The 12,319-nt window shown below is 44.2% G+C and overlaps 1 protein-coding gene across 7 annotated transcripts in view; it reads right to left on the bottom strand.

Moving 5' to 3' along the window:
* The window catches only part of TNK2 (tyrosine kinase non receptor 2), a 305,681-nt gene that overhangs the window by 79,731 nt on the left and 213,631 nt on the right, over positions 1-12,319 (bottom strand). For 5 of the 7 annotated variants that reach the window (XM_056565497.1, XM_056565500.1, XM_056565496.1 and 2 more), the window contains one exon: positions 3,791-3,968. In XM_056565497.1, coding sequence (XP_056421472.1) covers positions 3,791-3,968 — 178 coding nt within the window. Of the gene's footprint in view, positions 1-3,790; positions 3,969-10,133; positions 10,215-12,319 lie in introns of all 7 variants that reach the window. The other 2 variants (XM_056565498.1, XM_056565499.1) reach the window with 1 other exon arrangement.

The following is a 12,319-nucleotide window of genomic DNA, read 5'->3' as shown; positions in this document are numbered from 1 at the left end:
AATAGCATGCCGCTGCAAGATGCTGTGGTAGCCATGCTGGTTCAGTATGCCTTCAATTTTGAATAAATCCCCAACAGTGTCACCAGCAAAGCACCCCCACACCATCACACCTCCTCCTCCATGCTTCACAGTGGGAACCAGGTATGTAGAGTACATCCGTTCACCTTTTCTGCGTCGCACAAAGACACGTTGGTTGGAACCAAAGATCTCAAATTTGGACTCATCAGACCAAAGCACGGATTTCCACTGGTCTAATGTTCATTCCTTGTGTTCTTTAGCCCAAACAAGTCTCTTCTGCTTGTTGCCTGTCCTTAGCAGTGGTTTCCTAGCAGATATTCTACCATGAAGGCCTGATTCACACAGTCTCCTCTTAACAGTTGTTCTAGAGATGTGTCTGCTGCTAGAACTCTGTGTGGCATTGACCTGGTCTCTAATCTGAGCTGCTGTTAACCTGCGATTTCTGAGGCTGGTGACTCGGATGAACTTATCCTCCGCAGCAGAGGTGACTCTTGGTCTTCCTTTCCTGGGGCAGTCCGCATGTGAGCCAGTTTCTTTGTAGCTCTTGATGGTTTTTGTGACTGCACTTGGGGACACTTTCCACCTAGAATATGACATATGTTATGTCTATAGTTCCACATGTGTTAATTCATAGTTTTGATGCCTTCAAAATAAAGAAAACTCTTTGAATGAGAAGGTGTGTCCAAACTTTTGGTCTGTACTATATATATAAATAAATTTTTCTTACCACTTTTTTCCCCCTAAATGTACTTGCTCTTTTTTTTTTTTTTTTTCACTTCTCATTTCAGATCTGTGTATCCTGTGGACTACTTTAGATTCGGAGGAGTACAGTGACCAGCATTTTTTTTGTTTAATGTTAATAAAATGGTTAACGAGGGCTTGCGGGGGAGTGTTTTTTTGGAATACATTTTTTTTTAAATGTGTTGTGTTTTTTTTTAATTTACTTGACAGGCTTAGTAGTGCTAGCGCTAACCCTAGTGCTATTACACCAGTACCAACCACCACAGGAGTGCCAGGAAGATCTGGTACCAACAGGCCCGGAGCATCAGAAATGGCGCTCCTGGGCCTAGGAGGTAACAGGCTGGCATTATTTAGGCTGGAGAGGGCCAGTAACAATGGTCCTCGCCCACCCTGGTAACGTCAGGCTGTTGATGCTTGGTTTTTGCTAAGAATAAAAATACGGGGAACCCTATGTTTTTCTTGTTTGCATAAATAATGAAATATAAAAAAAAAAAAACGCATAGGGTCCCCCCCTATTTTCATTCTCAGCCAAATACCAACCAAGCAGCAACAACCTGACGTTACCAGGGTGGGTTAGGACCATAGTTACTGGCCCTCCCCAGCCTAAATAACGCCAGCCTGTTACCACCTAGGCCCAGGAGCGCCATTTTTGACACTCCGGGCCTGTTGGTACCAGCACTTCCCGACACCCCTGTGCCGTTGGTTACCGGGGTAATAATTGGGGGTTAGCGCTAGCTGTTTTTTGTGGCTAACGTTAAGCCCAAATTAGTAATGGACTCCGTCTATTAGACAGCTTCCACTACTAAGCCTGTCAAGTAAATAAAAAACAAAAAACAAAACCCAACATGTTTAAAAAAAAATGTATTCCAAGAAAACACTCCCCCACAAGCCCTCGTTAACCCTTTTATTAACATTAAACAAAGAAAAAAATGCTGGTCATTGACATAGTCCACCAAATTCGAAGGAGTCCACAGGATACACGGATCTGAAATGAGAAGGAAAAAAAACACGAAAAATAGGTTAATACATTTATTGTCATCCGCTCGCACATCTCTCGTGCTGCACGACTACAACTCCCAGCATAACCCTTACATTAAGGACATTCTGAGAGTTGTAGTTGTGCGGAGCGGGCGAGTGACAAGCCTGTCACCTGCCCCCGCTGCAAGACTACAACTCCCATCATGCTCTTACAGTAAGGGGATGCTGGGAGTTGTATTCGTACAGCAGGGTGGGTGACAAGCAAGCCAGTAAAGCGGGCAGTAAATCGCTCTGCTCCCTGGTCGGATGTGATAAGAATATCACTGTAATTTCATATTTGAAATTACAGTGAACTTCACAGCGCCGTAGCAAAGGGAGCCCGGGCTGACATAACACTGCAGCCGCCCGGGACTCCCATAGCCGGGCCATGTGCAGGAGCCATCCCTGCCATCCCTCAGTGTGTACTGCAGCGCCGAGGGATGTCAGGGATGGCTCCCGAACATCTCCCAGCCCTGCTGCAGGAGTCCTGGGTGGCTTTTCTCCCCCTTTCTCCCCGGCTTTTTTTTATTTTACCTCACGTGGCCGCGCTCCGACAGGCTCAGGTTCAGGCTGTGGGTCTTCCGGGACTGCGGTACCTGTAAAGCATTGAAAGCATGCTGAGTGACGATCCCTGCTGGCTAATTTTCTCCACGGCGTAAGGGACATCACCGGCCCTACGGCCACTTTCATCCACTGCGGCTGTAGGGAATGCCGTCCCATACGCCGCGCAGAAGAGGAGCTGGCAGGGATCATCACTCGGCACGCTTTCAATGCTTTACAGGCATCGCAGTCCCGGAAGACCCACAGCCTGAACCTTAGCATGCCGGAGCGTGGCCAGGTGAGATAAAATAAAAAATGTTTAAAAGCCGGGGAGAAAGGGGGAGAAAAGCCGGGTAGAGAGGGGGAGAAAAGCTGGGGAGAAAGGGGGAGAAAAGCCGGGGAGAAAGGGGGAGAAAAGCCGGTGGGGGAAAGGGGGAGAAAAGCCGGGGAGAAAGGGGGAGAAAAGCCGGGGAGAAAGGGGGTGAAAAGCCAGGGTGAATGGGGGTGAAAAGGCAGGGAGAAAGGGGGAGAGCTATGATAGGTGTCATACCACACCACCGCATAGTTTTACTAACAGCCCCCACCCCCCCTGCAACTTTTTGTGCGACTTTCGCACTTGATAAATCCCTGACCACTGCAAAGTGAAAAATGTAATTCACTTTCGTAAGCTCTTTTGTAGCTTTTTGCCTACAAAAGACGCACAAAACTTTGCTTAGGAGCGACTTTTTGTGCGAATTTTGTCAGCAAAAAAATAGCATTGCTACTTACCTCTGTGAGCCATAGAGTAAACAGTATTGCATAGGACAGGATACTTAGCATAGGGATTCACCCTCAAGAGCACAATTTGCAAAAAATGTGGCACATTTCCTGCTCCTGGCCCAGGTCTGTTGCTATACAATTGTGGATTCAGCTACACTGCAGCCTCGAGGGTTCTGCTAATCGTCCCTAGAGGGTGCAGTGCAGAGGAAGATGCTGGGGCCACTGTGGATGACATCACTGCGGTCAGGCTTAGGTCCCTTTCACACTGCCATTGCTCCCCGTCAAGAATGGCCGTCAAAGTCCTTTTTTTCTGACTTTTACGGTCGTTCTCATGACGGGGAGCAATGGGCAACAACAAGTCCCAGCGGCTAACATTTACTATTATGGGGGCCGCCGTTATGAATAGCGGAAGAAAAAGATGGCACAAGCAGTAATTTTTCTCCCGCTATTCTGCCCAGCTCTCCCGACGGCTGTTATACTGCTGTGTACTAACGGCAGTGTGAAAGAAGCCTTAGATTGTGGAAGCCAGGGGCACAATTGTTGATGAGTTATCTGTACTAATAAAAGGTTTACAAAAAGGATTTACAACAAAAAAAAAAGGAAAAATCTTTAGTTTAAGTCAGTCATCTATCAGTCCTAAGTATGTTAAAAGATAAAATACTTTCTCATGGCTAATTTTAGTGTGCATACAACCACTATAGTTAAGATGGCTCACCAGGCCGGCCCATGCCGATTTTCTCCAAATCTTCATTCTTGACGTAATCAAAGTGGGAAAGACGCGTGATGTTCAGATCATCACGTATACGTAGGAAATACTGCTGCAGCTGCACCTCACTCAAGAGCTCTAGAAGCCATTCTGAGCCCTCATCTGCCTGCATGCTACTGTCCAACCTCTGTAAAAGAATCAAAGAAAGAGAAATTAGCCACATGTCAAAAATGTGATAGACAATGCTCAAATACTCTTTAAGAACAAAGAACAAGACCACTGATCACAGATTAATTCTAACTGCAGAGAGAGAAAAGGTTATTTCTTGGTGTGTGAAAAGCTGTGGGATACAAAGGGTTCTAAAAAGAAGATATTTAGCGGAAGGAGATTAGTGCCATAAAATCTGTCAACACTCTCAGGAGGATGGCCTGTGTATGCTATCTGCTCCTCTAGCCAACAGTCTGTGTAAATTTTCACACTTCTCCTAGACTTCCACTTGTTTTTTGAAGGCACCACAGGTTGCTTCAGCAACGAAAACTGATAGTACTCTATATGATTATAGTGCGCTAAACACACAAAATAAATATAGTACTTGAGATCAGGGCCAAATCTGTAAAAGGGTCCCCATGCACCACTAGTGTCTTCATGTGTAACAAACAGGGACTCTGCAATCATTAAAGCTAATGCCACTGCTTTTCTGTCAAGCTGTCAAAAGTCCTACTGAGCTCTGAGTTACAGTATATATTTTTTGAGGAAGGTGGTTAATAACAGTATGACTGCCAATACATTTCCTAAAGGTGTTGTAACCCAGCTTTCCCAGACCCTTTAAAGGGGTTGTCTGCTTTAGACAGTTCCTCTTTGTTAGGAGGGCTCATTGACAAAAGGCAGATCACAAAGTGTCCCTCTGCTGTTAAAGTGGAGCAGCTGTAATCTGTGTGGAAGCCTAGTAATAAATCTTTAGTTTCCATGCAGTGCCACCACTGGGAACACTGAGCACTATACAGTGCCCATTCATATAAATGGGTTGTCTGTGTATAATACAGGATAGAACCTCTAGAGAGACCAATGTTTTTTTATAACAATTCTCCATTCTGGCAAACTGATGGAGATTCTGAACAAAGGCACCCAAAAAAACAAAAAAAAAACAGTATATGAGAACTTTTTTTCTATGCTAGAGACCCTGTTTAACTATGAAGGACCATTGTATTGGTAACATTTGTTGTCATCCAGCTTTCATAGAAACCAGTATAAGGGCATGTGCACACAGGTGTATTCCACAGTTGTGCCATAGCTTTCTCTGACCAGCAAGCAGCGCAGGAGAATCAAGCCCTAAAGGTCTTATTGATGTCAATAAGGGGGCTTCAAGTGACATGTGTCTTCTTGTCTGCATGGCTCCCCATATCCTACTGAAGTAAATGGGGGCAAGTAAAACTATGCTATTATTAACTGTATGAACATGTCCTATGTCTGAAACATCTGCATACAGGTTTTTTTTCCAACTTCACAAAAAGGGGACAAGTCAGAGATTTCCATATTCTGGTAAATAAGGGTAAAACCTTTATTGTAAAGTATATTTTAGCAGGGTTTGAAACCACTTTCCATGTGATGTACAGTAGGCATCTTGAGAATTGCAGTTCAAGTACAATGCTGTAAACCCAATCTTTTCAGCTGTAAACATCCAAAACTCACTGTCTACATTTGTGTTAACATTTGTGCACATTTTGCTTCCTGTTCACATGTCACTGTGATTTCAAGAAGAAATGCCTGCAGCTCTCTAGAGAAACAATTGCATTTATTCATACAAAAGGTCAGGCTCAGGGTGGAACGGTCATTTGTGGCGCAGGTTGGTTAACTGATATCAATATTGTATGGCTTAGCTATAACATTGGATGGTGCAGCAATGGTGGCTGCCTCCAGACCATCTAAAGTAGGTGTCAGATGTATATTATAGCTCACAATCTACTCTAAGGGCTCGTTCACATGGCTGTTGTGCTCCAGTAATGGAGGCTTTGTTTGAAGGATAGAAGTTGACTAGAGGAAAAAAAAAAAATTCCGTCCGATTTTTTTTCTCCAATCAACTTCTGCAAAATACCAGACACCCAACGGAACTCATTCAAGTCAATGGGATCCGTCAGGATTTGGCAGTGTCACTTTTGCTCTGACCCGTTCAGGGTTCAGTCAGCTCAGTAAAAAAAAAAAAAAAAAAAAGAGCGCTGAACGGATTGGATTACAATGGCAATGTGAACCTTGCCTAAAGGCCAGGATTGAGGTATATATGATCTGTTGCTTCCTCTATTGCACTTGATTCCTCAGGAGCTGCTCAGTGTGGTAAACACTGCTGACAGAATCCACTTACTTCCTTCACCACACTTTATCTCAAGGGATGTTAACATTAACCCCTTAGTGATCACACCAATTTTCAACAGCATTCACTGTGCAGTTCTGACATTTTCGGACACGGTCATGACAACTGGTAAAGGGGTTTTCTGGGCATTAGAGTTTTATTTTAAATGACTTTAAGTGCTGGAAAAAACAAGCAGGAAAAAAGCAGACAGCAGTGAGGACTAGGCGCCATTGGATGGGGGCAGGAGAATATTTCCTTTTTTTTTTTTTTTTTAATAGCACTTGGAGCCATTTATGAAAAACCCATTTAATTCATTTTTTTTTTATATATATAGTTTCGATTTTCTATATGCTAAATGAAAAAGAGGTGGATGTTAAAATTTTAAATATGTGTTTTTTTGAATTTTTGAATTAATTTTACAACTTTTTTTAAAATTCATTATACTTCTTTGTACTTTTAGTAGGTATAGCAACTTGTGATCTCTTCTATAGAACACTGCAATAGGAATGTATTGTCATCGTTATTTTTCCATTTTACCGATCTCCTGTTAAAAAGAGAGCTAGAGGTCTTGAGGTCTTTACCATGAACCTGTTAATCCCATAAAGTGGATTTTATTAAATATATTCTTTTTATGTTAATAAACTTAAACTCCTCCTATAGCCTAACAGGCTTTTGAAATATGCAGCCCTTGGTACTTTTATATAGTCCTAGACCGGATTCAGTAGAATCTCCCAATAGCAGACACTCACGAGGAATATAAAAGTGTCCGCTATTGAGAGATTTCTCTTATTGGGAAAAAGGATCAAATTTCTTCCTAAATGACGGAATACTGTTTTGTATTCACTCCAGAGTGTAATGACCTATTAAGCACAATAAAAAATTATATTACAGTAGAATCTCCCAGTGTTGTTTAATCTCCCCTTATCACCCCCTATCATTCCATCCACCCTTTTATACCATGTGCCATCTTATTCCCCTGTGCATTGTGTCAAATTATCCCCCATTACCCCCTGTGCCACATCATTTACCCTAGATCCCCCCTCCCCGTGCTATTTCATTCCCCCTTTATTACCCTCTGTGTAAATTCATTACCCCCCCCTCTTTATAAAGTGGCACAGGGGATAAAGGAGGAATAACATGGCACAGGGGGTGGCAAAGAGAAGGTGATGAATTTGCACAGAGGGCAATAAAGGGGGAATCAAGAGAATGGGGGGGGGGATCAAGAGGAAATGATGTGGCACAGGGGGTAATAAAGGGGGGATGATTTGGCACGGGGTCGGGGGATCAGGAAAGGAGGGGGGTGAATGATGTGTCCGGCGGACGTACAGAAGCAGGAGACCACTGTTTAAACATTGTTCTTCTGCTTCTGTACTTGGGCTTTTGCAGGAGGGGTGCAGCAGGGGCCTGGGCCTCTTACTAGGGTATTGGCTGTACCCCATGATGGCGGCCCCGTGTAAATGGTAGGGCTGGCACATAAGCCTGGTTGTCCCCTATTGGGAGTGTCTTGTCCCCTATTGGGAGTGCTTTGTCCCCTAATAGGTGTGTTTTGTCCCCTATTGTGTGTGTCCGTGTCCACTATTGGGAATTCCCCCATTCGGAGGGTGCAAATACATTAATTCTTATGGGGCTCTGCCAGGGAATTAAAAACTGTCCGCTATTGGGAGGTGTCCCCTACTGGGAGGTGTCCGCTATGGGAGATTTTACTGTACAACATAATCGCCATTGTGGCTACAAAGGGCTTCCTTCTTAAGTTTTCTCTAAATCCCACAATGGGAGCATGAGCATAGCTGTATACTACAGCTATCCACCTGTCTGTGATCAAGTGGGCCCAGTGCCATCGCCTGCACGATTACTTTGTTGAAATGATATGTCAAGTGTCTCAACTACCTGCTAGCTTTATTCAGTATTATATCAGGGTGCAGGGAGGGGTTAAATCATGGTAAAAACACTAACAAGTATACAATTCTTTAAAAACCTGCATGAACAGCCAAGATAACAAAAATGTCCTAGATTCATTTGCCCTCATTCCTTTATAAAAACAATTAAAGAAAAATGTGCACACAATTGGAAGCATATGCCTTTGGTGGAGAACTTGGACAGCTTTCCTTCTACTTAAAGGCTAAAAAGACATCACAATTAGTTCAAAATGTTTGTGCCTCAGCACTGTGGTGTTAATGCAGTTTTATAATACAAAAAGTACCAAAATAAGATTTGTTTAAAAGAGAAGACATATTGTTTCTATACTTTCCCTACTTAAGCATATAATCCTGTTAAAATAAGCATTAAAATACTTTACTAATCTGCACTGTATGAACTACATTGGAACATTATTCCCTTAGGCAGGAATTTGATTTTACTATGATAAAACAGCTTACGGTGCCCTGATTCCACACCTTTTCTCCTGTTTCCAAGGGTTTATACCATTTCATTGAAATGCCAGACAAACTATATCAAGAATCTGTAAAATGGTGTGTGATTGGGGCACCACAATCTATTTTGTGTGTTTGCCACATGTCCTTTTTAAGCCATACTCACAAATAGATACAAACGTCTTTGGCCGTAAAAACGGCTCAGAATTTTTTTTTTATACTAGACTAGCAGAGTACCTGACGCCGCAAGTCTTCCTACCAAAACCTTGTGGGAGAGGTAATGCAACAATGATGCCCTCGTCTTCATACCCCGACCTCTTATCCCATCCTCATTCCCGTCCCTAACTATTCTCTGCACCTGCCAGCCAGACAGTCAGCAATATGTTTAAAGGGGTACTCCGGTGCTTAGACATCTTATCCCCTATCCAAAGGATAGGGGATAAGATGCCTGATCGTGGGAGTCCCGCCGCTGGGGACCCCCGTGATCATGCACGCGGCACCCCGTTTGTAATCAGTCTCCGGAGCGTGTTCGCTCCGGGTCTGATTACGGTCGACCGCAGGGCCGGCGGGGTGTGACGTCACGCCCCCGCCCCCGTGTGACGTCACGCCCCCTCCCGTAGGCTTGCATTGAGGGGCAGAGTGTGACGTCACACGGGGGCGGGACGCCACATGCCGCCGGCCCTGCGGTCGACCTTATCAGACCTGGAGCGAACACGCTCCGGGGACTGATTACTAAGGGGGTGCCGCGTGCATGATCGCAGGCGTCCCCAGCTGCGGGACTCCTGCGATCAGGCATCTTATCCCCTATCCTTTGGATAGGGGATAAGATGTGTAAGCACCGGAGTACCCCTTTAAGGGTGCGTTCCCAGCTGGCATATATGCCGGCACACGGCCCCACATCCAAAACTCACTACACACATAGGACTGCCGCCGGAAAGCCCTGTGTGTATAATGAGCAAGGAATACGCAGAGTATTTCCTGCTGCTTCAGTTAATTTTGCGCAGCGTGAAATACGCTGCATATACGCCAGGTGGGAACGTACCCTAAAAGTCCTGATTAATCTGTGCAGCCTGAGAGTAAGGCGGTCAGGAGATGTACCGGAAGTCCCATAGACTTTCATGGGACTTTTGACAAAAAAAAAACATCCTCTATATTTTTAGTTGACATATTATATATATATATATATATATATATATATATATATATATATATATATATTTATATGTGTTATATAATATATAACAATTGTAGTTTCATTTAAGCTTCATCCCTAGGCAATCCCTATCCAAGTTTTATTCCCAACAATTGTAATTTCATTCAAGTTTCATCCTCAGCCATTCGGAAGTTAGGCTGGAACATATCAAACACACTGTGGGGGAGATTTATCAAAGTCTGTCCAGAGGAGAAGTTGCTGAGTTGCCCATAGCAACCAATCAGATCTCTTCTTTCATTTTTGAAAAGGCCTCTGAAAAATGAAAGAAGTGATCTGATTGGTTGCTATGGGCAACTCAGCAACTTTTCCTCTGGACAGATTTTGATAAATCTCCCCCAGTATTACAACTAAATAGATAAATAAATAGATACATTTGCACTTTTGTTCTGTTTTGCACCAACTCCTGGTTATAGCAAATATACTGACCAAAATAAGGCTCAAAATACTGTGAGTGCACATAGAAGCTCTACACATGGAAGTAAAGAGTTGTTGAAGTTCCAATCAAATCTAAAAAAGAACAAATGCCATGTTTTACTGGATGGTATATTTTACAAGTTTACAGAAGAAGCCAGTACTGGCAAAATTCAAGTTAGGAAGGAGCATCTTGGCACATTACATGGCTGTTTATAGAGATACAGTTTATGCCTGTATTTTTGTAAATATAATAATACATTTAAAAGTTTTTGGCATCATTTAAAGGTTTTTTCACTATGTGGAGCATTTTATGCCTGGGGATTAAACTGAATAGTGGAATGAAAGCTCAGAAAGCATCTTTTACAATGATGTGGGATGTGTGTGAAGACTGATCATTACATTCATGCACTATTTTGTTTTGTTTCAAGACACAATAGGAATTTCTAAATCTATTCACTCTAATAAAGGTACCTCAGAGAAAATACCATGGTTGAATATTAAGCTGGTAACATACAACACAAACAAGTGAACCAAAAAGTCCCCCTACAATAATCATATTAAAAGAGAATCCACCAAGTGGGCTGTTGCCAGTCCAAATTGGCCCTGGCTTTAGGTTTTGCTCCCTGCTCTTGGCAGGTGATTTCACCCAGTGCTAAACAAATTGGCCCTGATTTACTATTGTTAACCCGACATGTTTTGTTGGATTGTCAGAATTTGGGCATTGTGCCACAAATTGTGTCTGCTCCAGAATTTGCACCAGAAAATGTAATAACCTGACCAACTCTCCATTTTACTGAGAAAACCAAAAAATGGGCATGGCCGCAGAAAAGGGGGTGTGTCCCCGACATTTAAAAAAAAAATCCCAACATATATACTAAGGTTTCCATAGAAAATGTGGTGGATTTGAGCTATGGAAAACCCTACAGTACAGTGTATGTGTAAAAACAGCAAAATGTAGGGAAAAGTGCAAAACGTAGGGAAACAGTAAATATAAGGGATCGACTGATATCGATTTTTTAGGGCCGATACCGATAATCTGTGGAGGTTAGGGCCGAAAGCCGATAATTTATACCGATATTCCGGTATAAGTTATCGGCTATTTAACCCCCCCCCCCGACACTGCTGCAGATAAATGATTTAAAGCGGGCGCTTTAAATCAATGAACTATAGCGGCTTTTGTGGTGCCATAGGCCGCCGCCGCCACCCGTTTCTCTCCCCCTGCCTTTCCGGGGATCCTCCTGAGTCCTATCACTGCCACCGCCAACGCCCCCCCCCCCAGCACCGCACCCCCCACTGCCACACCGCACCCCCCCCCCCACCGCCTCAGCCCCATTGCCTCCCCCATCCCCAGTTTTATAATTACCTGTTCCCGGGGCCCGGGGTCCACTCTACATCTGGCTCCGGTGGCGTCCTGAGCTGTCACTGTGAGCACTGACGGTGACGTTGAGGACGTCACTCGTCATTGCGTACAGCGTAACGCAGAACGCAGCAGGAGCAAAAAGTAGCGTAGACCCCGGGAACAGGTAATTCTAAAACCGGGGATGGGGGAGGCAATGGGGCCGGGGCGGTGTGGTGTGCGACGCGGTGGGGGGGTGCGGCGCGGTGCGGTGGGTTGATGGTCGGGGTGCGGCGCGGTGCAGTGGGGTGGGTTGATTGGGGGGGGGGGCGGTCACGGTGTGGTGGGTGGTGCAGCGCGGTGCGGGTGGCGGGGCATTATCGGATTATCGGCAAGATAATTGCTGATACCGATAACGCCCAAAATCATGAATATCGGCCGGTGATATCGGCCAAACCGATAATCGGTCGATCCCTAGTAAATACCATGGAAAAATACTTGTAGGGAATAAAAACCCACAAAGAAAACTACACTCCACTTTTAGTAAATCAGGGCCATTGATATGAATGCTGTCAAACTCTACATCACAGACCTCTGGCAATGGGTTGCTTGTACAGCTGCAGTGTAGACCTGTTCCTGTGCTGTGACTCTGCTGGATTCTAGACCTGATAGCGACTTGTCAAACCCTGCTACAATGATCTGGGTATTACAACTATCTTAAAGTCTTTTAGAGTGTTTATAGCATAAAAATGACCTTTTCATATTTTTGCTTCCATTTATGCCCCTTGGTGCTCCTTCCATTCTGTGCTGCTGGGAACAGGCTCTGGACTAAATCTGTCTCCTCCCCAGTCCGGCAGTTTAC

Source organism: Hyla sarda, chromosome 3 (genome assembly GCF_029499605.1).
Source record: "Hyla sarda isolate aHylSar1 chromosome 3, aHylSar1.hap1, whole genome shotgun sequence".
In the NCBI taxonomy this organism is placed as follows: domain Eukaryota; kingdom Metazoa; phylum Chordata; class Amphibia; order Anura; family Hylidae; genus Hyla; species Hyla sarda.
The sequence above is the reverse complement of the archived record's forward strand: the minus strand, read 5'-3'. Positions and strand labels throughout refer to the sequence as shown.